The sequence below is a fragment of the Lepisosteus oculatus genome, chromosome 17 (genome assembly GCF_040954835.1).
Source record: "Lepisosteus oculatus isolate fLepOcu1 chromosome 17, fLepOcu1.hap2, whole genome shotgun sequence".
Lineage (NCBI taxonomy): Eukaryota > Metazoa > Chordata > Actinopteri > Semionotiformes > Lepisosteidae > Lepisosteus > Lepisosteus oculatus.
The window spans coordinates 21492005-21514900 of NC_090712.1; the positions used below are offsets into that span (position 1 = coordinate 21492005).

The 22896-nt window shown below is 36.6% G+C and overlaps 1 protein-coding gene across 1 annotated transcript in view; it reads left to right on the plus strand.

The window, feature by feature from the left end:
* col19a1 (collagen type XIX alpha 1 chain) overlaps positions 1–22896 on the plus strand; it is a 116659-nt gene that overhangs the window by 18753 nt on the left and 75010 nt on the right. The window contains exons 10-14 of the mRNA XM_069179824.1: positions 7144–7188; positions 8267–8320; positions 14758–14811; positions 18186–18239; positions 21135–21170. Of these exons, the coding sequence (XP_069035925.1) occupies positions 7144–7188; positions 8267–8320; positions 14758–14811; positions 18186–18239; positions 21135–21170 (243 nt within the window). The remainder of the gene's footprint in view (positions 1–7143; positions 7189–8266; positions 8321–14757; positions 14812–18185; positions 18240–21134; positions 21171–22896) is intronic.

The window sequence follows — 22896 nt, forward strand, 5'->3', positions numbered from 1 at the left end:
TGTTCTGTTATGTATTCACAAAATGCATGGTTACTTGCATTAAGTGCCCTGGAGCAACCTTGTTGTAAAAGGCGCTATATAAAAATGAATTGAATAATGAGACTATAACAATTCAGTGTTAAGTCTTGTGGGAAGCAAGTCACGAATTTCCAAATTGGGCGCCTTTTGGCATCGAAAATAGAATACTAATTTCGTGGGTTTCATATGTTCAAAAGCATCATGAAGGATCAAACAAGATCTTCAGCACTTAACATTTTAATACCTTTGCCGTTTTTATCCTCATTGCGCCCCACTCGATATTACCCTTGGGGCGATGCATTTACAGTACTCCAACCTCTGAAACCCCAACGTGTGTGCATGTTCTTCTGGTGTGTTATGCTAAAGTCGGCTCAATATGTAAAGGCAAGCTAAACCCTGTATGGTATTTTAAATACTTAATTTCGGACGGATTTTGAATCTTGCGCACTGCGTTGTGTTCATTGTGTTTTGCAATAAAATATTAACTTCCGAGTGTTTCGTAACACTGCTGAACATTCTAAAAGCAGGCATACAAAATACGTAGAACTTACGAGCTCTTGCCGCTTTTCTTTAGCTAAAGACAGTCCTTGTATGAGAGACCTTTGCAAACTAGCTGTCATTTGAACGGGAATTTTCCGACTGCCTAGACAGTGACGAGATTATCGCCATATGCAATTCCGAGCCCCGACGCCTGCTTCTGGTCTAGAAGGCCAAAACCTCACCACAGAGGAAGGCACTGATTGTTTTTGTGTGTGTGTCCGCCGTGGCACAGCAGCGTTCTGGAGCCTGGGTAATTGTTGCTTAACCGGTGTGTGTGAGATCGAGAGAGATGGTATATAGTGTATGTAAGGTTCCTCTAATTCTACTGTTTGATTATACCATTTGAGGATTGGATTGTAAATTTGAGGGGTGCTCCTATGGCGGCAGGACCGTCAGTTAGAGCCCGGGACACCCACTTTTGCACAGGCTACAAATTCCTGGCTACACCCCTGGTAAATGGACACAAGGGACATTTTCATATTCAGGTGATGCCAGTGAACAGGGTGCAATATGACAAATGAGGCACACTTGTGGGTGAATTGCCAAGAGAACCCGATTAGGACAGGAAGGAAAATGGGTATCAAAAACCCATCACTCAGAGAAATTATAACAAGGCATACTGCGAATAATAATCCCCATTTAACAGATACAAAAATAAAAAAAAATTGTGCAGTGAAAAAAAAATTGAAAAGCAAGGTGCTTAAGAATATCATTCAATATAGAAAATTCTGTGCAATTAAATCTAGATGTTCACTTGGATAATCATTATGCTGTCACTGTGCTAGCCATCTGTTAATTTTTTATTTTCCACATTTCACCCATAGTCACAATGACCTCAAATTATCCCTCAGTTGTTGAGTTTTAGGAACCTTGCGAAACAATGAGAATCATGTGTCTTTGTATTATGTGGTAAACAAAAGTGTATTCAATATTCATGATCTTTTGACATTTTGAAGTCAATTTCAACATTATATTCACATTATATATATATTTTCTGCTATTAATATGCAGTTGCTCAATACCAGATCTCTTGCATGTTATGCATGCAATAACATTAACTCTCCAGGTGCTGCAACAATGACATTGTGCACAGAGTTTGCCCACTCAGATCTAAAAACCTGATAATGTCATGCTCTTGCAATATTAGGTGTGCTATCTTCTCATGAGTGAAACACAGATACAGTGACTAACAGGACAGCACCTACAGCAAAGTTTCAAGAAACTTCTCTCCAAAGTCTGCTGTGATTCTGATTATATTCACCTCACACATTGAGAAATGGGGTAGTAGAAGATCTTTATTTTTGAATGCACTTACACAATAACTGTTCCATTGTGTGTGTGTTATTGGTGGTACTCAATTAGCCACAGAAACTGGAACTGACAGTGCGTGTTTGGTTGGAAAGTCCCATTAGAGAGGGTTGGATACAGTAGCTGTACCTTAGTGTACATGAAAGATGTAGTTTTTGTCTTGAGACAATTGGAAATGGCAATTTCACAACTTGTAGCTTTACTGTAGGTGTTAGGTTTCCACTTTGGGGAATTTAAGCTCCTGTTCCACAGCATGTAACACCTGCTCTCTTTTCGGAACAGCAGGTTCTTTAATGAGAGCTAAAACTAGGTGCTGTATGTTTCATAGTTTTTCATTCTTAATTAAATTTGCATGTTCAATAAATATTGAATTAATATTACTTATCTAACTGCTTCGCTAGAACAACTTGTTCAAGAATAAACAATTAAGATGGTTATTTCACAAAATGCAAAATAGATTAAACAATCTAATTACCACACCTGGGCTCTGGGATATTGCTGTCCTGCTAGCTACAGTATAATGCAGCTAAACATTTCAGAAATTATCTGAGTTCTTCTGACCTCTTTCTGATAAGGAAGAGTAATCTAGGAAGAAAATTAATTTCCTTCTGTTCGCGGGAATGTGTGCGTACTGTACATGTTGTCCCACATCAGTAAAATAAATACATTTAATTGTGATTTCAGGTGTTTTGCCCAAAATACTTCTGAGTTTGTAGATTGTTGTTGTTGTTTCATTCAGAAATACATTTTACATTAACTGTAAACAAACATTTTGAATTTGATGTATTATTTATTTTGCAAAGGTTATAATTCCTCATTTACCATCTTCAGTCATCAAATGGGATTAGAAAAGATTAGATAGTAAGGCACTGCAATATGGAATTAAATGCAAGTGAATAAATGCATACTAAATAAACAACTGTGGCACATTGCAACAGCCCTTCCTGGGCTAGCAATGAAAAATAAAGCCTGATTAAAGAGACTCAGCACTCTGAGGTTTACTGCAGGGATTGAAATAAAAATGATAATTGAATATGCGCTATAGAAATAAGACAAAGTGAGGGGAGAAGAAAGTAAATGGAGTTGTTGGTAAAGTTCTTAAATGCAATGCATTTCTCAAGAGGCATGAAATGTAAGCATTACTAATAGAAAAGAGTCACATGACACACTTCACCAGACAAATTATTGCCAAAAGAAAAAACAATTAAATTAAGAAAGCCCTTTCTCAGCAGAAATGTGGAACTGCTTTTATGTAGATCGTTGTATTGCTGTTGCAGAGGACAAAAATTGCATTATTTAGAAAATGTGTCTTGGGTAGATGGCTAGGCCGAAGCAATAATTCTGTCCTTGCTGCTTTAAAACATTAAAATATACTCCCATTATGTGAAACTGTTATGAACTGTGAGAAGTTCTTTCAGGGGGAATAACTTATTATGATTATCGGGTTTCAATCAAAAGTAGTATATCATTGTCAAGCACTCCAAGTAATACAAGACAATATTCTGATTCCATGGAGGCTTTTAGTGCTAGTTTCTGTAATATTAATTTTGTCTATGGTTATACATATTTTTTATTGCTTCTTTTATTCAGAAAGCTGCTACACTTGGAGCTACTTTTGGCTAAACACCAAATTGACAAGTAATTTTTGCATTTTTTTTTCCACAAAGCGTTTCTTTTCTACTGATCTGAATTTTTAGAACATGGTTTGACTTGAGAGTTTAATGTAATGTAACAGCTGAATCAGTTAAAATTATACTGGTCTATGTTGAGGGGAAAGTAATAAAAGAGTAAATAAGATTAATAAGTTTAAGTGTTTATCATAAATGATAAGGTCTGAATTATAACTATTTGTCCTATTTGTTCAGTTTTGGGACTAATTGTGAAATTCACTTACAGTAGTTTTGGGCCAGAGCCAAGATAGCCATGAATGTCTGGTTTAGATTAATTGTTCATAAACTTTACATTTAAATGTAATGTATTGCATTGAAAAGGTAACGTTTGTAATTACAATATGAAATAACTGCCTTCACATGTAACAAACTGTTTTTAATCTATTTTAGCAATGCTGGTCAATAGGAGGTTGCTTAGAGGTGGAAGAACAGTCTTCGTGGAATACGGAGCAGTGAGAGTCATGTCAGTAGATGATTACAATTGTCTATATATTGGCACTGAAGTTTTTGGTTTATAAAAGAGCTGATAGACCTGATAAGTAACCGGTAAGGCTGTTGCTAGCCTGTTCTATATCTTTTAGGATGAATAAGAGGATATATTTCAGCAGTAAAACTGTATTGTGGCATTGCACTAATTGGCTCTATTGAGATTTTTGCAAGACATACAAATCTTGTACTCCATCTGCCTTTTTATTTATTACTTTAAGACGTACATCATTTCTGTACTGTTAAAACTGAGACATCTTGGATATTGTTTAGCACTGCTGCTTTGGATCGCTGGGGCCCTGAGTTCAGTTCCAGACCCAGGGGTACTTTCTTTGTGGGGTTCGTACGTTCTCTCCATGTTCACATGGGTTTCCTCTCGGTACTCTGGTTTCCTCCCTTTCACAGTCTAAAAACATACTGGTAGGTAAACTGGTTTCTGGAATATTTTGCCTGGTGTGTATGTGTCTGAATGTGCCCTGTGATGGACTGGCGTCCTGTCCAGAGTGTATCCTGCCCTGTACCCATTAGAGTGCTGGGATATGCCCCGGCTCCCCTGCGACCTTGTATTGGATAAGCGCTTAGAAAATGGAGCTATGAGTAGAATGTCATGGAGAAAGACCTTCTTTATAACCTTTTGTTATTAAATAATGGATACAAAAAAGTAATTATGATATTCATCTTCCTGCAAAGGGGATTAAAATGTGAAATTTCACTTTGAGATTAAGATAAGTACCTCTAAGAAGTTTGGTGTGTACAGTATGTAGAGCTGAAGACTTATTAAAATATATATCCCTACTCAGAGCTGATTTTTCTTCTGGTAAGGGAGAGAGTGTGACTAGTTTGTTATATCTACTTCTAAACAGAGCTATATTTAACTTTAATATAGCTATTACCTATATTTTAATATGTGGAATGTAATACCCTTTTAATTTTTTTTCCAGACGCATTAATGGCAGGCTATGGATTTTAAGAGTACGGTAGCTGATTATCTTGTGTAGCTAAAATACAGTTCAGGCCATACCTACAATGATTTTTCTATTTAAAAATGAACTCACTAATGAGGATTTTTTTGTGAGTTCTGCGAAGTTTGACATTGACGTGGTATCTCATTTGTTTCTACTCTGTGAGGAATACACATAATGCGGTGTCCACAGATCATGATTTGACGGCATAAATGCTTGATAAGCATCTTGCTCCTCTTAAATCTGCATTATTTCTTAATATTTATACAAACCTTTGTTAGGAATTATCTAACACCAAAATATCTTCCTTGTGTGAAAGAAGCTCAGTCAAGTGAAAGTTATGATCAATGCTTATTGTATGTTTCTATAAAAAGTGTTTGAGTCTGTTTCTCTTGTGTCAGTTATCCGAAGTTTAATTGATGTTGGAGCTTTTATCCTACTACAGAATTAGTAGGATAAACTACAGAAACTACAGAATATTCAGTTTTTTGTTCCCTTGGAACTCCAAGATTACTACTTAATTAGTCCAAATAACACGTGATCTTTCGCCACTGATCATCATAGATCAAACCATCTATAAAACCGGGTATACTGAGGCTTTCCAAGAGTAGAAAAGCACTTTGCAGACTAAAAGGAGGTTAAGTCTTTAGAATTAATCCAATACATAAAAGGTCTGTTTGCAATGTGTCTGTTCTGTATTAACCGGAGTTCTCCCCCTCCAGAGCTGGAGTGCCCAGGTTAAAAAAAGTTTCTTGGCTAAGTGACGTAGTGTAACGGGACTCATAGCTGATAAAGAGCCTGAAAGACAGATGTTATTCGTTTCTGTTCTGAAGCGAGATCTGATCTCTCGTGTGTGTGTGTGTGTGTGTGTGTGTGTGTGTGTGTGTGTGTGTGTGTGTGTGTGTCTTTCAGTGTCTTATCTTGCATTTATTTTGGATTTTGTGGCTTTGGTCCTTGGGAAGTGCATCTATGACTGAGGTCTGAATCCAAAGCCGAAACACATTTTAAATTCAGATGAGGCTGGTTCACATTACCATCTGAAACTTCTATTAAAATGTAATGTCAGCATTGCTGGGCTTAGAAAATACATCTGATTTCTGGGTAAATTTGAAAGATTTTAAAAAGCAATGAATGGTGGGGCCACCAACAAAATGTTCCCTAGAATTATTGATCTGTTACAACATTGAGCTGAAAATAAATGAAGGAGAAACAGAAATCTCATGGAAATCAAGTCATGGAACTCACTTGAAGAAAAGTTTATTATTTTCTCCTTGCAGAACATATAACAAACCCCACAGATATGATGGCTGTTCAAACAAATATTTGAAAATTTAAATCCTTTCCCTAGTGGTTATACTGTAGTAATGTGATATTTTCGGGTTCGGCGAGGACTGACACAGTGCTTCAGACTCTCGTTTGAATCGAAAATGGCGCTTTTGTTTTTTGGATGAGCGTCCCCCACAGCAAGCACAACCACAGCGCCAGCGCGCAAGCAGAGAGAAAACCCTTGAGAGCCAGAGACGGCAAGAGAGCGCGACACACTGGGGTCAATTCGGGTACAGTTACAAGGGGATGGGAAGGCAATTGGGTACAAGTATAAGAAAAGGGGTGCGAAACCAGGGAACTATTTACACGAATCAGGGCGATCTCACCACTCTGTACACCCGTTTTGCAATGGGTCAGCTGCACTGGTCAGCGGCCCTGCCAGTCCCCGCCCTGACCCCTACTGCTCCCGTCCTGCCCTCGCCGCGCCCCAGCCCGGCGCTCTTCAGCCGCAGCGCCAGGTGAATGCGCTACAGTAATAAAACACAAATATACAATGATTATCAAAGTTCAAAATGTAATTTTTTGTAAATCATGTTTTGATAATATTAATATATTTGTAAAATGTAAATGTTAAGAATATGTCTATAAATTTGGTTTGTTGCTCTTAGCTTCCCTTTACAAGTTTAATGCAAGTCAAAAAATGCTACCATGTGTCTTGGACATGTAATTTCCCAATTATTGGGTAATATTATCCACAGTTGCAGCTGTTGGTCCCTGTGTTAAAAAGGACTATGAACAGCTGTAACTCGGGATGGAACCATAAACCAGTCCCAGAAAACTACTGAGTACGGTGCCAATAAATTGTAATCCAGCAATATTGTGTTTAATTACAGGGAGAAACTGGTGAAGATGGATACCCTGGAAATCCTGGTTTAAAGGTACATATAGTACAAATTAATTGGTTTGAAAATGTTTGACTGAAATCCTTGTTTTTAAATTATATTTAATGTTTGTGAGTAATCACACTTAGTACAAATCTGAGTCCAGGATTAGGAAAAAGACATTCTTGATTAATATATAATGATCTGAAATCCAGCTGGATGAACAGGTTTTCAGTCTAATGCACAATGACTCTGCCTGTCACACTGTTGGACTGTGAGAAGCTACACAGCAGTCTGGATTTTAATTTGTTAGTGTGAGTGCGAACAGTTGCGTTTTCTAAGTCAAGGTCAATATCCTTCTGTGGAAGCCAGTGCGTAACCAGAGAAAAGAACAAACAAGAACATTGGAAGTTTTTCCAGCATTTGTTATATCTAATAATGGATGGAATATATATGTTTTATACATAAGTGTTTTTTTAATTGTACAAATTGACATTTCCTACCAATTTCACAGTTTGTATAAGAGTCCTGTGTGTTGCTGATTACAAGTTACACATCACCAATTTATATCTTCAGTGGCATTGGTGGACGATGTGTTGATCCATGGGATGTATTTTAGAGAGATGTCAAGCTTAGTTTTCGCAGTTGCACTGCCATGTGAAACTCTATACAGGCTAAAATGTGTTTTCAGACTATTTAAAAAAATTGTAGTTGTCTATGGACTTTCAACATTATGTGCAATATAGAAGGTGAATAAGCAAAGAATAGTGTTTCATCATGCTCACTTACCTTTAGTCTGCCGTGTATTTTTATATGAATACATGACAAAGATGGATATCTAGAACTTTATTTAAAATAGATTTGAATAACATTAATTTAATCTCAAATATGTATGTTTAATTATATAATTAAAAGAATCAGGATTGCCACTTTGGTTCCTACTTTTCAGTAAGAAAAAGCAGTGGATCAATTATTAAAAGTGCACATACTGTAGATATTTTTAAAAATCCAACAAGTTATTGCAGAAGGCATGAGAACTGACAGCTATTTAAAAAAAAGGAGGAGAATTGTCCTTTAGTATATTACTCACAAGTACACTCAGTGAAGGGTCTCTGCCTGTCTAATTTCTGTTCAGGGGGACAAAGGCGCTGCTGGTATTCCTGGGAGAGATGGACTTCTGGGACCTCAGGTAGGACTTTAATCTATAAACTAGTTCCAAAATAATCATTGTAGGTCAATTCTTATTGACCTATGCTCTTTAATAACTTATGGTTCTTTATATTTATTACCTGATATTATTTCTAGCTAAATGGTATTTGCTTTTATATTTAGAGGGTTTTATTTTTCTTAGCTCACAGAAAATTGCATAATGATAATTTGTCATTCTTCCGTACTTAGAACTGAAGATGCTCATAATTCACTGTGAAGGCTTCTTTCCACACTCCCTAATATTATTTTTAAAAGCTAATAAAATGTTCAAAGTACAACTTTAAATAGAACAGGGTGTGTGGCCTTTATCAGCCTGCAGAGGTCATGGAATTGAAGATCTGTGCTACTGGAACACCTCACACTCACTTCCAGTGGCTGGAGCAACAAGTTCAGAAATAGGTGGAGTTCTCCATAGACCTCTAGAACATACTTTTCCTAGAAAAATGTGCCACATACCACATTCCTTACTGATTCAAAATGTATAGGCACTTACTATACTCAGTTGGTATGGTTCTATTTAAAAGTGTTTCTGAGCCTGTTTGCAAATTGTTCTACCCATGCTGTCTAGTACTGTACATTTGTGAAGATGTGGATGACTGCCCCCACCATGATTTGCAGGCTTTAGGTGCATCCACTATCCCCGTTTCCTTTTTGTACCTAAACAATGTTCAAAAGTGTTTTATGAAGGTGGGCAATGTTGTTAGGTAATGTGCACAGAATACATAAACAATGTCAAAATCATTCAACACCATAACAAAAATACTTACTGGTGAATACATTTTATTTTAGAAGACATTTGCAGCTTACAAAACCTCAAATGAAAACAGATAAAAGTAAAAAAAACAAACATCTTTAATTTTTTAGAACTAAGATTATACCAATACAAAATTATGATAGTTATTTAATTCTTCTGTACTGTTTGAACAACTCAGTTTTGATGTGCAGTCTGGGGGGCAGAGAAGCCTTGCCTGTTGTAGTCATATTCATGTCAGTAAAGGAAAATAGGGTCTTCAAAATAGGGATTTCAGCCACTGCTGCCTACTTGGAGGTGCTTCTGATAATTTGAATTAAAATGCCTTGATCACACCTGTGTGTTTTGATCTGTGAATTACTCTATGTGGGAGGAGTGAGACCTCAAAGTCAAACTGTAATTACAAAGAGAAACAGTTTTACCATTTAAACTAAAATCAGTATAAAATTGAAGCACAATGTTCTGAAGTATTTTTTCCTTATGTATTGTGATATTGACCCCCAAAGTAAACTGACAAGTTAGAAGTCAGTGTTTTGTTATTTTCATTTTTCATGTTTTTGGAGAAATGAGCTCACACCTACGCATAAGTGTGACATTAATGTGCTACAACTAAAACATCTCTTGTTCTAAAATTAAGATTATTTTGTGTTTAATTCAGTGAAAAATTCAGTTAATAAGATTAAGCAAATAAAAGAACTAAATGATACATCTTTGAAATTAAATAAAAAGTTAATTTAAAATGAAATTCTGAAGCAAAACTTGGGTGTAGACTGATTGAAAGGAAGTTGTTGTCCAGTGCAGCTGTCCCTCCATGAGACTCTGCTGAATCACTGTAAGACTCTTGACTTGAGCTGTTCATGGAAGCTCAGAAGCAGTGATTTAGGACCATCCCTCCATATGCTGTATTTGTATTGCATTACACTGCTCTTTAATTTCCTTCTCTTTAAGATTATTAAATCACCCCCTATTATTTAATGTGTGTATTGTTTGTTACTGAAGGCTATTATGCCTGTTCTGTTTTGTGAACTGAGGCTTTGTGAGGATTTTCTGAAAGAGATGTTTTTAGATTAACATTTTACAACTGATATAATATCTGAATATGTATATTTCACAGACTAGCCCACCTGGTTACTTTAAGCTTTTATTTGAATTCCTAGTCATCTTAAATCCATGCTTGCTTTCTCATTTAAAAAAAATAAAATGCTGTATTTCTATTAAGGCAACTCTCCAGGGGTTTTTAAGTATACTGGGAAACACCACACATAAAGAAGAAAATTAATGTGCTAGGCCTTTTATTTGCATTCCATGCTTATTGTTGGAAGAGCCAGGTCCTGAGGGAATAGATGTGACTCCTGGATGAAGGTGTGTGTGTGTGTGTGTGTGTGTGTGTGTGTGTGTGTGTGTGTGTGTGCTCTCTGAGCAGTTCATCAAAGCAGAAGCATATTACATTACAGATCAATTGCATTTTCCAATAGCAAGTTTAAGTTTTGTTAGTGTACTGTAAATGTCTTATATGGGACGTTAGATTATACGTGTTTTCTACCCTTGGGGTACCTCAGATTGTCTCAGCAATGTGGTATTGATTCACTTCGGGAGTTGTGGCTGATGGGGAAAAGTATTTGCAATCAAACATTAGTTTATGCAAGCAGGTGCAGGAGTCATGAGGCAAATAAAATCAAATCCACACCATGCATTTTAAAAGCCTGTTTACTAGGTCTGATCAACCCATATGCCCTCAAGGTACTGATCTTTACAGCAGAAATACTAGTCCTGCTCTTGCTACACAGACACTCTGCGCCTGTAGATTGTAATTTTAACCAAAAATGAATAGAGTTTCATTCACAAAATGTTCTAATGGGATTAGAACCATGTAAACCAAAGATAAAGGATGCAGAATAAAATACCATAAACCACAAAGCACAACAAGGAGCATCTGGAAATTTTGCATCTACTGTATGTCCATGCACACGTCCAAGATCTTAGGTCTGAAAATACACTAAATGCAAGGTGATGTATGCACATTATCTTTCAGGAATGAAGAGATCAAGCTAGCCATATCCACATGGTATTCACAGAAGCTGTTAAAGGATGCACATTTGTACCAATGTAAAGGATCTGTACTGTTATTCAATGCTGGCAGGTCTGGTTGCTCTTCCAATCATTCACAGCAATTTGTGTAAATAAAAATGCTCTGCAGTTGTCTGCAGTAAATGTCTTTTTGGATAACGTTCATTACATTGAAATCCTACAACCTTAGGTTTAGGAATTGATCTTTATTTTTGAACTTCTGAAGCTAAAGCTACCACGTTGTATATTATTTGTATCCATCTCTGCAGTCAAATTGTTATGGAATGGTTATGGAGAATTCTTCTAAATGTTGAAGAGCTCCCCATGCAGGTCCAGAAGTATCTGTCTAAAAGGCAAAAAGAGTGCAGCTCATCACATCCCACAAGTGTTTTATCAGAGGTGTTATGGAAGAAGTGAACTTCATGGCAAAAATTGTTAGTGTGCAGAGCTGGAGTTTAGCAATACATTTCTTGTCCATGATGTTTTACGAAGGTAATGGTGATCGGTTTGAGAATTGTCCCTGTAAGGTATCGCTTTTAGGCTCCCATACATATTGTCTCCTCCAATCATAAGAGATCATTATATGTGTCCCTCTCTACAATTCAAACCTGTACCTAGCCCATCAAAATCTAACCTTAACCCTACCAATAGCATTATGGCTTGCATTGTTTTCTCTCTGTAAAATGCACTGATAATGTTTTTCACCTTCAAAGCGGTTTAAAACGGCTTGTTGGAACCAGCTTGAAACAATTCCAGTGCTTGATCATGCACATGGCTGTGTATTTGTGGCATCACTGTGTATGGGACAGAAAACATCTCGTTTAGAATTTAAGGTTGCTTGATGTGTCTTCTTAATGCATACTCACTGTATTTGTTTACTAACATGCACAAAATGTAATGTATGCTTTATGCCATATGTTTAAAGATTCTTTTTCGGGGTTGTACAATCATTGATTTCATATTGATTTAGCTTTCATTTACAGCTACTGTCGTTCATTAATTGGCACATTCATGACTTATTGTATTTTCAGCAAATCATGTTTATTCTCTTAATGATAGTATATCTATAGCCAGACTTGTGATTGCTCTCTCTTCTTCTTTGTTCAAAAATGTACTCTACACTTTGCTATATTGTAATTTTATTTTGACTAAATGTCATTAATGATGAGAAAAGGTTAGCGTTATAGTGGGTCATGCCAAAAGAAACTGCTATACTGGCAATACATATTCAGAAATTCTTCCTCAGTGCTATTGTAGCTCTTAAAGTTTTATAAAACCAAATGCAGCTGTTTGAAAATGTATATGTATGTTTATTGGTTACATCATTTTTTGTGGATATTACAGTACACAGTATCCTATTGCATTTGTATAATGTATTCAGCAAAAGATAAACTGGTGTTTGTTTTTACAATATTTACATAAAAATTATAAAAGCTTTTTTTCCAGCATTTCAGAATTCACTGGTGCAGTAGAAAGAGACAAATGAAATGAAAGTTCAGTTTTACAAGCTCTTTAAGGACTAGACCTTTTATTTTACTGCTTGAAAAGAGGATTGACTTCACTCCTATAGTATTTTTAGGATTTTATTGAAGCTTAAGGAGGTTTGTTTTTTTCTGTTTGTACAAATACTTGCAATATTACCCACAAATAACTAAAATAAAAACCATATTTTTTTATTTTTAGATAATGTATAAAAATGGAGCCATAAACAAAATATAACTGACATTTTATTGAATTGTTGTTTAACTCTAACATGAATAAAAGGACTTATTGAAACTTTATTTTTAGTCCAAAGTCTAATGAAAAGGCTTTCAGCTGTTACAAGATCAGGAATTGAAATACTTCTTCCAATTCATGGTCAGCAAGCAACAGGCGCAAGGCAGACCACAATCTGGACGGGATGCCAGTCCACCACAAGGCACACACACGCTATTGCCAATTTACCCAGAAGCCAGTTAACCTAACAGTATGTTTTCTGAAGGAAACGCATGTGGGCACTGGGAGAACATACAACCTCCATGCAGAATGCAAGAATTGAACCCTGGGCCCAAGCACTGCGAGGCCCCAATGCTAACCTCTGCTCCACTGTGCTGCCCAAGATCAGTAATATTTTCTTTAACATATGGCATGCCACTGGAGAGCTCTTGTGTTAGAATGCAGTAAAAACATACAATAGCATTAGTCTGGCATAATGACAAGTTTCTGTGCATCTCTTACAGTACATAACAAATTATATCTGATTGTCATGGTTGCTTAACTTTAACGCTTTTATTGGCTTAAGTTCAGATTTTACAGCGTAGTGTTAAAATAATTTATAGTAACTCTGCCTGGTTAATACAGAAGATATCTTTTACCTCTGGGGAAATATTATTTTGAAATCCAATCTAGGCATTGACATAGCCTTGTGGAGGCTATGCTCTTTGTAATGGAAGTCTGTGCTCCCATTACAAAGAAATTACTTGTCAATTAATCATCATAAAATATCATTGTCATTATGTGTGTTTGTAGGCTGGGGTCATTTGATAAGAAATTAGTGGCATTGTTTAAATATCTAAGGAAAAAAGAAAAATACTAGAATGGAAGGTTGAGAGCTACAGTACTTATGGGGAAACATGCAATTATCTTACTATATGCATGAGGAATCTCATTGCTCAAATCACTTTTTCACAAACACCCACTTCCTGGAGAATATCCAAAGAACCATGGAAGTTTTATGTGCTTGCTAAAATGCTTTTTAAAATTAGCTACAGTATATTGATGGTCTTTTGTAGATGCAGTCTAATAAATGACTAATGATTTCTGGAAAAACCTCCATATAGCTAAAGAAATACCATGCTGCAGTGACAGATTCACGTACTGTACCTCTGCACATCTGTGTTCATTCTGTAGGAGTTTTAAATTTTCCATTGTAAGTAGAAGTTTAATAACCAACCTGCACTAGAAAGAAATTAAGTGAGGATGTATCAGGTGAGGCATGGGTGAAGTCTAGCAGGGATGACGAAAGATTGATAACTTGTTGAAAAAGAAATAAACAACACACACTTAAAAAACAAAGGATTAAATATTCCAGTACATCCTAAACTACACACGCCCTTTTTGTGATCTGTAATATTTTTCATCAACAAAGAGAAGGAGGATGAGAATTTCGGGAATTGAATTCTACATCTTTATGCAACATCGTCCTTCCTCAGTCAAAATATGAATACATACAGTATTCTGGAATACCATAGGTATATTTTTCCCATTATGGTCATATAGAGGAATAAGTGGTTTCATTTTTTTTATACTGTTGCGGTCTGAATTTGAAAGCTCCAGTGTTGTTATCCACTCCTTAGCATAATTGCTCCCCAAGAAAGAGCCCAAAGATATCTTTTTAATTTGAAATGTCAGAAATCATACTGGAGAAGAATGGACTCCTGTGTAAATTTCAGTATAAATCAAATTACCTTTAGGTCATTAAGGTTAAGGATTGGTATATTCAGAGTGACAGATAGTAAGAGGAGGTTAACTGTGTTTAAATGGCAAGGGCCCGTTATGATTGAGAGGATGTATTGTACAGTTATTATTCTGAGATGTTGTGAACTGCATTTGTTTTTCAGGGTGAAAAGGGAGGCATCGGAATGCCTGGTCCTGAAGGGACACCTGGAAAAGATGTAAGTTTTTTTTTTAAGCATTTTAAAGCATTCTCCCTGAACAGAAAAATACATTTTTATAGTACTTAATAAGTATGTGTACTGAAATAATGGGTTTATCCTTTCCATCCATTTTCTAACTCTTTTATCCAGTACAGGGTTGCAGGGGAGCTGGAGCCCATCCCATCAAGCAATGGGCAAGGCAGGATACACCCTGGATGGGACACCAGTCCATCACAGGACACACACAGACAAAAATACAGACATGTTCACACACTTTCACCACTGCTGAAACTATAACCACTGCACTGCTGTGCCACCCATTATGGGTTTATAAAATGTAAAATAATTTACCTACAGTATGTAACATACTGTAGTTTTTACTACACTAAATATGTTTAAAACATTAGAAAGGTTATGTTGCATCAATTATATTGCATAAATTAATTTACTATGTTCTGATGCCCAGCATAATAAGAGCATATTTTTACTTGTAGAAATATATTTAAAGTAGTTTTAATCATAATTCCTAAGGTATAAAGTTAGTTCTGTCAGATTCTGTCAGTCTTATATTGTAATCTCTAGTACTACGTACTGTACATCAAGTGTATTTTCATCAGTGTAACGTCTACTTTATAGTCTTGTCCTTAGATTCCATCCTTATCAAAATGCTGACTTGATGGAAAATGACAAGAGCATTTCCTTCTGTAACCCTTCAAGCATTTCTAGGCTGGCCTTTGAGACATCTGTGTTACTTGATGAGATCTTGTTCCCCGCATCCTTTAAAAGATGCCACTCAGGATATCTCATCAACATGTCAACAGGTCTGACAGTGGCGACTTAAGAAATGACTGAGATCTTGATAGTTTTACATTGGTCTTTTTGTTTAGTAAGGATGCCTTCCTTTAGTAAGGAAAAACTAATTTGATTGTCAAGAGAAAAAGTAGTAGCTTCTGACACATTAGGGTGCAGCAGTGAATCATTGTAGCTTTTGTATTTATTTTTAAAATGGATCTTTGTCAAGCCAGCAAGCTTGCTCTCCTACAGTCTTTACTTAGTGTGCAGAAACTCATCTGCTGCTGAGCATTCTTTGCACTCTGCATGTTGAAGGAGCTGACATTTTTATTTATTTTTAACTGATTTACTCATCAATTTATTTCTGCTGATATTTCTGAAAGGCAGGCTGATAGTGTTTCAGCAAGGTTTTTCTATAAGAACAGGATGTGTATAATTAGCAGTCAGTCAGTTGTGCTATGCCTGCAGAAGCACACTGCGGTGCCCCAGTTTGCTGACCCTTTGCTGCAGAAAACCAAGATTCCAAATCCCAGTCCCTCCGCCTGTACCCTGATCTGAATGAAGGCTAATGATAAAACATGTCTCCAGACCCTCATGCCACATGTGGGGTGACCTTGGGACAGTTTCACAGAGCTGGATTTGAGTGCTGCTGCCGGTCAGCTCAGAGAGAAACCAATGCTGAGGCAGTCCAGATATTCCCAGAAGAGGTCATTAGAGATGACCTGGAGCAAAGCAGAGACCTGAGGCACATAAACAACAATATTCATGAAAATCAGCCTGCAAAACCTTTTACTGATACCTTCCTTAGTCTGTTTTTTCCACCCAGGCTATACATTTCAAGAAAGTGTGTTTATAATGCCTGAACCTGTATACAATAACCAAACACAAAATGCAATTTGGATGGAGTCAGATGAAATAAGATTAATATGATCTTCACAGCCCACATTTGGGCTAGTAGACCTTACTGGGGCTTCCTGCTATAAATATAGATGGGTTAAATTGGAACATAAAGATTATAAGGACTTAACAATAGGTCTCTGTAATAAGCCACCTAATGCAGACATGAGTAAAAGTGGCTTACAAAATAATGAGTTTTGTAATAAAACAAAGGTGATGTTATATCATTGGGAGATTTCACTTTTTCACACGGAAGCTAAAATTGGCATGACTGAGGTTGAAATGGTTAGCAATTGCTTCTAAACCCTATTTGTAAAGGCACCTATTAGAAAACAACTAATCAAAGCATTTTTCAATATTTCTACAGCAGAAAGCTATAAAGAAGAAGTACTGTACATATTTTATAAGATATTAGGGAATCAATGATAGAATATGTAAAATTATAGTAAACATTAAATGTTGCATGCAAATAAAGACATCAATACTATAGCATGTACTATGTAAAAAAAGGAACACCAGCAACATTGGGTAATTATTGTATAATTCCATGTTCATCTGAAAAAAAGATGCAAAACAAGATAGTGCCCAGATAGTGTCAAATAAGGTCCCTCATAAAAGGTTAATTCTCACATGAAAAGCCATAAGAATCTAAGGAAATGTCTGCACATAAATGGAGAACTGGAACCTAACAATATTCTTAAGTGAGAGGCTTGGCTAAATCCGTGTCCAGCCCAGCAAACTGAAAAACATACTGTTTGACCTCCACCTTGTGATGGTATTACAAAAATAGGAAATATCTTGGATATCCTAACAAATAGGAAGCAGTACATCATGTTTAGATGCATAACCCCTAATTGAGCGAATGTAACCTATGGCATACCACAGGAGCATGTTTTAAGGCTAGAGCTTTTCCTGACCTACAGTATATTATTCATCTAGATTTTGGCATGGTTAGCGAGATAATCTTTATTCACAAAGGGTGCAACAGTACTAAAACACTTCATGGCCCAAAATGAAAAATCATTGACTGGTCAGATAAATTTAAGTTTCCTCGATTGGACACTGATTTAATCAAGCCTCTCACTTAGGAATATTCCAGTTAGTTTGGAAGATTACAATCCTTATATTCCTGGAAGCTGTTTGGAGTTTGTATGACATATGTTAATAGCCTTTCACCCAATTGTGTGTAGAGACAAAATTGTGTTTTTCAGGCTATGTAGATACGTGAGCCTTTGAATTCAGGGGAAGAATGTTTCCTGATTGTAGTATGCAAAATTGTCGAGACTGGTGTGACAACTTGATATCTTATGAGGATTGCAGTATATTTAGACACAGCTTGGCATTATATTAAGAGCTCATTCATCAGATGCTGGCTGTAGTATTTTATTCACGGTATTTATTTCAAATGTTTCTCTCAAAAGTACAGTAATCCTTCAATACTGTTTACATTGACACGTTTCACCTTTTCAACTTATGGTGCTGAGTAAAATTAGTATAACTGGTTTAATATTTTACATGTTTACTTCATACTGTAATGGTAGAATGGTGATGACAATGTTAAAAGTTTGGGTAGAAGATAAAATGTGAAAAAAGGATTACAGAAGCTATCCCTGTAATGGCAGACTGAAAATAACAATTATTTGTTTTACAGAGAGCAAATAAACTTGAGGAAGGGCTATAATTCCATTTTATGCTTTTAACAGGGACTGAAAGGGGATCCTGGACTTCCTGGTTCTAGTGGTCCTAAAGGTGACAAAGTGAGTACAGATATTTTGAAAGTCTAGCTCTGTCTATTTGTCTGTCTGACGATGATGACTCAGTTGGCATCATGGTGTGCTAACAACCACCTGTATCTTAATACCCTTACAACAGTGGAAATGGTGGTTGATTTAAGGACACATTCTCTAAATCATCTCTCCCAGATAATCCGTGATATGGCTATGAGTGTGGTGGAGTTATTTAATTTTGTGGGAATTGTGATCTTTAATACCCTTAAATGGGACATACCAGTATCACAAAGACAGCAGAGCAGACTACTATACTTTTTGTGCCAACTAAATAAATTGTTGCCTCTTAATCAAATTTGATAGTTAACAGAGCCATTTTTGATAGCATGCTGACTGCCTCTATGGCTGTTGGGTTTGGCAACGTGTCTGCCTGCTCCAAAGGAAGACTGCAGTGTGTTGTTCACGCTGAGGAGAGGGTCATTGTCTGTCACCTCCCCTCCACTGATGGTCTGTACAATTCCAGAGCAAAGAAACAGTCAGGAAAGATTGCTGATGACCCCTTCCATCCAGGTTACCACCTTTTTCATAAACCTCACACAGAAGGACTCTACTGGTCTATTAAAACCAGAATTGCCCCATATTTGAACAGCTTCTTCCCTGGGGCTGTTTGTGTGTGTGTGGTACATGTGGAATGTATCTGCAGCATGGGATACACTAGAGTAAATTCTTTGTACGTGAAATGTACTTGGTGAATAAAGGTGATTCTGATTCTGCTGATATTAAAATAATGCAGCTGCAAAAGTCTTCAAATTCCCACTGTGAAGAACAGTCTTTAAACTATGGTTCTTTTGTCCGTACAGTAGCTACTGATCCTAAGGAGTTCATTTATTATTTTGTGTTATACTGTTTTAGATTTTAGCAAATCAAAAAAGTCACTTACTTCAAAAGTATTTTCTCAGTTCTGCTTTTTGCATGTTATTTATATGTGTATCATGTGTTTCAGGATTTGTAATATCTGTGAGCACATACCAACAAAACCCTGTATGGCATAGAAGGTCATTCTTCACGTGGCTAACATTTCTAAACTCTGTTTACTGTCCATGTGGCCCTCCAGTTGACTTGCAACCACCTTCTAAAACCTTGAGAATTTAGTAACTGGTCTATAACTCATTCAATCAGAATCCAAACATGATGTCGTAGTATTGAAGTGATTGCAGCAGTCTTTAAAGCTGTAGGGACCACACCTGTCATAATATTGGCAATAATAGGGCAGATGTCTACCAGGCAAGCTTTCCGCAAAGAGGCATAAAAATGGGATCAAATCTATGCAATAAGAGGTTGTTTTACATCAGTTAATTTCAGTATATGTTGATCTAAATAAATTTCAGAAAAATCTGGCACAATGGAAATATCTATCAAAAAACTTGGGTCAAATAATTATCCTGATTGGGAACAAGGCTGAGGCTTGATTCAGATAAATGTAGCATTACAACATCACTCTTGGACTGAAAGAATTTCAAAAACCTAAAACAAAGATCAGGGGTGGAAGAAAGAACAGAATTATCAGGAACTTTAATGAGTTTGTTAATAATAGATAAAAGCTCTCTATGATCTCCTTGACCAGGAGCTAATTTGTATCCTAGATTTAAGAGGCTCTGTCAGAAGCTAGTGCAACTCTATAGACATGAGGATATTTATTATATGTCTAAATATGAACCTCTAAGCCCTTTTTTCCAGTGCTCCAGATGTCATCCTATCAATTGTAAGAAATGAAGTTCAGGTGTATACTGTACTATGGTAAGGAGCTAGTTTATGCAAAGTACTAGTCAACAGTACTAAAATTGTTGACTAGATGAGCTTTTGAGAATGACCAATCCTGAAGGGAAGAACTGAGAAAATCACTAAAAAATACATTTATAGATTTTAATTCTTGCTATAGAGATAGAGATAGAGGGATGCAGGTGTCAAATAACACCCTTATGGTTGGAAATTTGTAGCTCAGTTTCATGAATATAATGAATTTCTGACGCATTCTGACCAGAAGCACAGACCGGGTCAAGGGACCACAAATGTAAGTAGGAAAATGTACCAATTGAGTAAGGTCAAAGATGTCCAAAATAAAAAATATATATATCAGAAAGCAAATTTACAGTTCAACATGAATATTGACGGCACCAAGCATAAAAGCCAAACCACCACTGTGACCTGTAAATTGGGGTTTCCCTATACAGTACTGTATATGCAAAACATGAAGGAACTGAGTTCATTTAATAAATAAACTTGTTAGGTTGTTGCCAGGTCTTAGTTAAGCACAATATATCAATGACGTAATCATTTAATGTTTCAGATTTCCGATTAAAAGTGCAGGTGTTTAAAAAGTGCAGATCTAGTATCACAATAATTAACTGGCACGAGAGGATTCCTCAAACAAAATAGCAGCTGTTGAATTAACTTGCTGTTTATATTGTTCCTCCAATTTGACCAGGCGGTCAGAATAAAGCCAGATGCCCGAGTGTTGTCAGTCAGTATATGCATCTGAACAGCTCTGTGCAAGTACTTGGGTCATAAAACAATACCAAGAGCCCAGTGCAAAAGTAGGGCATGGGGACGGATATACTGTAGGCACACAAGGCAAATCGGAGAAGATCAAACAAGGTGTACCTCAGGACAGCTGTGGTAAATTTACAGTCGTTATTTCAAGTTGTCAATCACTTTGGCAGCCAAATGCACACAATGTACAGTACTTTCAAACTGAAACTGGAAATGTCACCAAAATGTAAACTTTAAAAGTCCCTCTTTAATAAACATACAGTATATAGAAAACTTAAATACAGTATATTTTACTTGTGCTTCATAGGGTATGTTAAAAAATAATTTAATTGACCTGAAAAAATGTAATTAATATTTTCTTGCTTTTTGTTCTAGGGAGAAGCTGGTCCTCCAGGTCCTCCTGGCTTGGCTGTAAGTACATACAGTATAATATTTTACTTTCACAGTTCCAGCCTGTCCCAGTGATATGGAAAATTACATTTAGATTGGTATAATGTTGAGAACCAAAGCACTACAAGAACAGCTGCCACTGAGAGAAGTGATCAGAAATTATTGATATCAGTTAGAGATATAGAATTCATGAGAACACATTGTTTGAATGGTAAATATTAAACTACTGGAGGGTACTCGCCTAATCCCAGAAGTATAATAATTAATGTTGTGCTGTGGTGCAGAGTTTCTGCTTTACAACATAAAAAGCTTTTCATACGATATAAATTTTCCTACTGAACTGTGTGGAGCGCGATGTGTGGAAGACCAGCCCGGAATGACATCACTCAAGGCAGCAAAGCCTTGGTGATCTGGCACACTTGGCTGCTCTTCTAACATCCTGTGCCTGGAGCCTGTCGGAGGAGGGGCAGGCGAGAGTCCGTGTGCTCGTCTGCTTGCGGCCCAGTGTGAAATGTGCTGTCATTTGATAGCCTGTTTCTGGTTCCTCTGACAGTGTCCCTCCTTCTCTTTCTTCCTTCAGACTGATCCCTTTTGGGAGACACAAAATACTTGCCCAGATGGCACTGAGTGTTTATGTAGAAGCCAGGGGTTAAGACCGTTGCAAGCAAAAGTACATTGCAACTGCTTACTACACAGATAGTTGGGATACCATTTTTTTAAGTCTTGTTAAGTGAGGCTACACAGAGAGGGAGCACAGGCCTGGCCATAACACAGGACCCACAAGTTAACACATTTCAGGCTGTATTGCAAGGGCTTAAATCAAGATTTGATGCTGAAAACTTTCACCTCCGTTTTAATGATGTGTATTCCAGCTGTTCAAATCACAAACAACATTTATTCAGTCCCTCTTGCTCTGTATACAATTTTGATACTAAAGAGATAACTGTTGTTCGTTGCTCTAAATACACAGGAGTTATTGGCTGAATTGAAGGAGTGTGATATTATGAATAATATTTTGCTTTCTAGCCTTTTTTTTCCTGTGTTGATGGGTGTGATTCTGAACTCTGAATGAGTAGTTAAGCATATTAACTTGAATTTATTATATATTTTCCCCTTTTCTTTCAAACCCATTCTGTTGTTTTTCAAATTGACACTAAGAAATTCTAGTTGTATTAGTTAAGACTAGGGGTGCAAAATGAATAACATTTACAATAAATCTCTTTTGATTAACTAAAGCAAAAGTAAACTTTTCTGAAGCCGATTGGGCAATTATATGAATTTATAAGGAATTTGGTTGCACTGCATTTCTTAATTGAGAAAGAACAGTTAGTTTTTTCCATATTGCTCCCGGTGCAGAATGTGTCTTATTTGCTGAAGCCAGACTTCCCTCACAGAATTATATTTCAGCCGGTCACAGAAGATGAGCTGTGCATTGTTTGTAATAAAGTAAAAGATTTATCCCCTCCGTTTTTCAATTCTTCGCAGTTTTAAAGAACAAGATCCATCATTTACATATTGGGCACATGTTATGAACAGTTATTTTTGTGCTGTTTCCTAGAAAAGTCAGCCATATTTGTGAGGATGCAGTTTGAAATAAGATACTGTGCAATTGGTTGCTGTCTGAAACATGATATTGTTTATTTGGGATGTACAGCTACAGTACTGGAACATTAACATTGTGTATTTACCGCAACTGCCTCATGGCAAATGTCTCTGTCTACAACATGATTGGTAATGTGAACTTTGA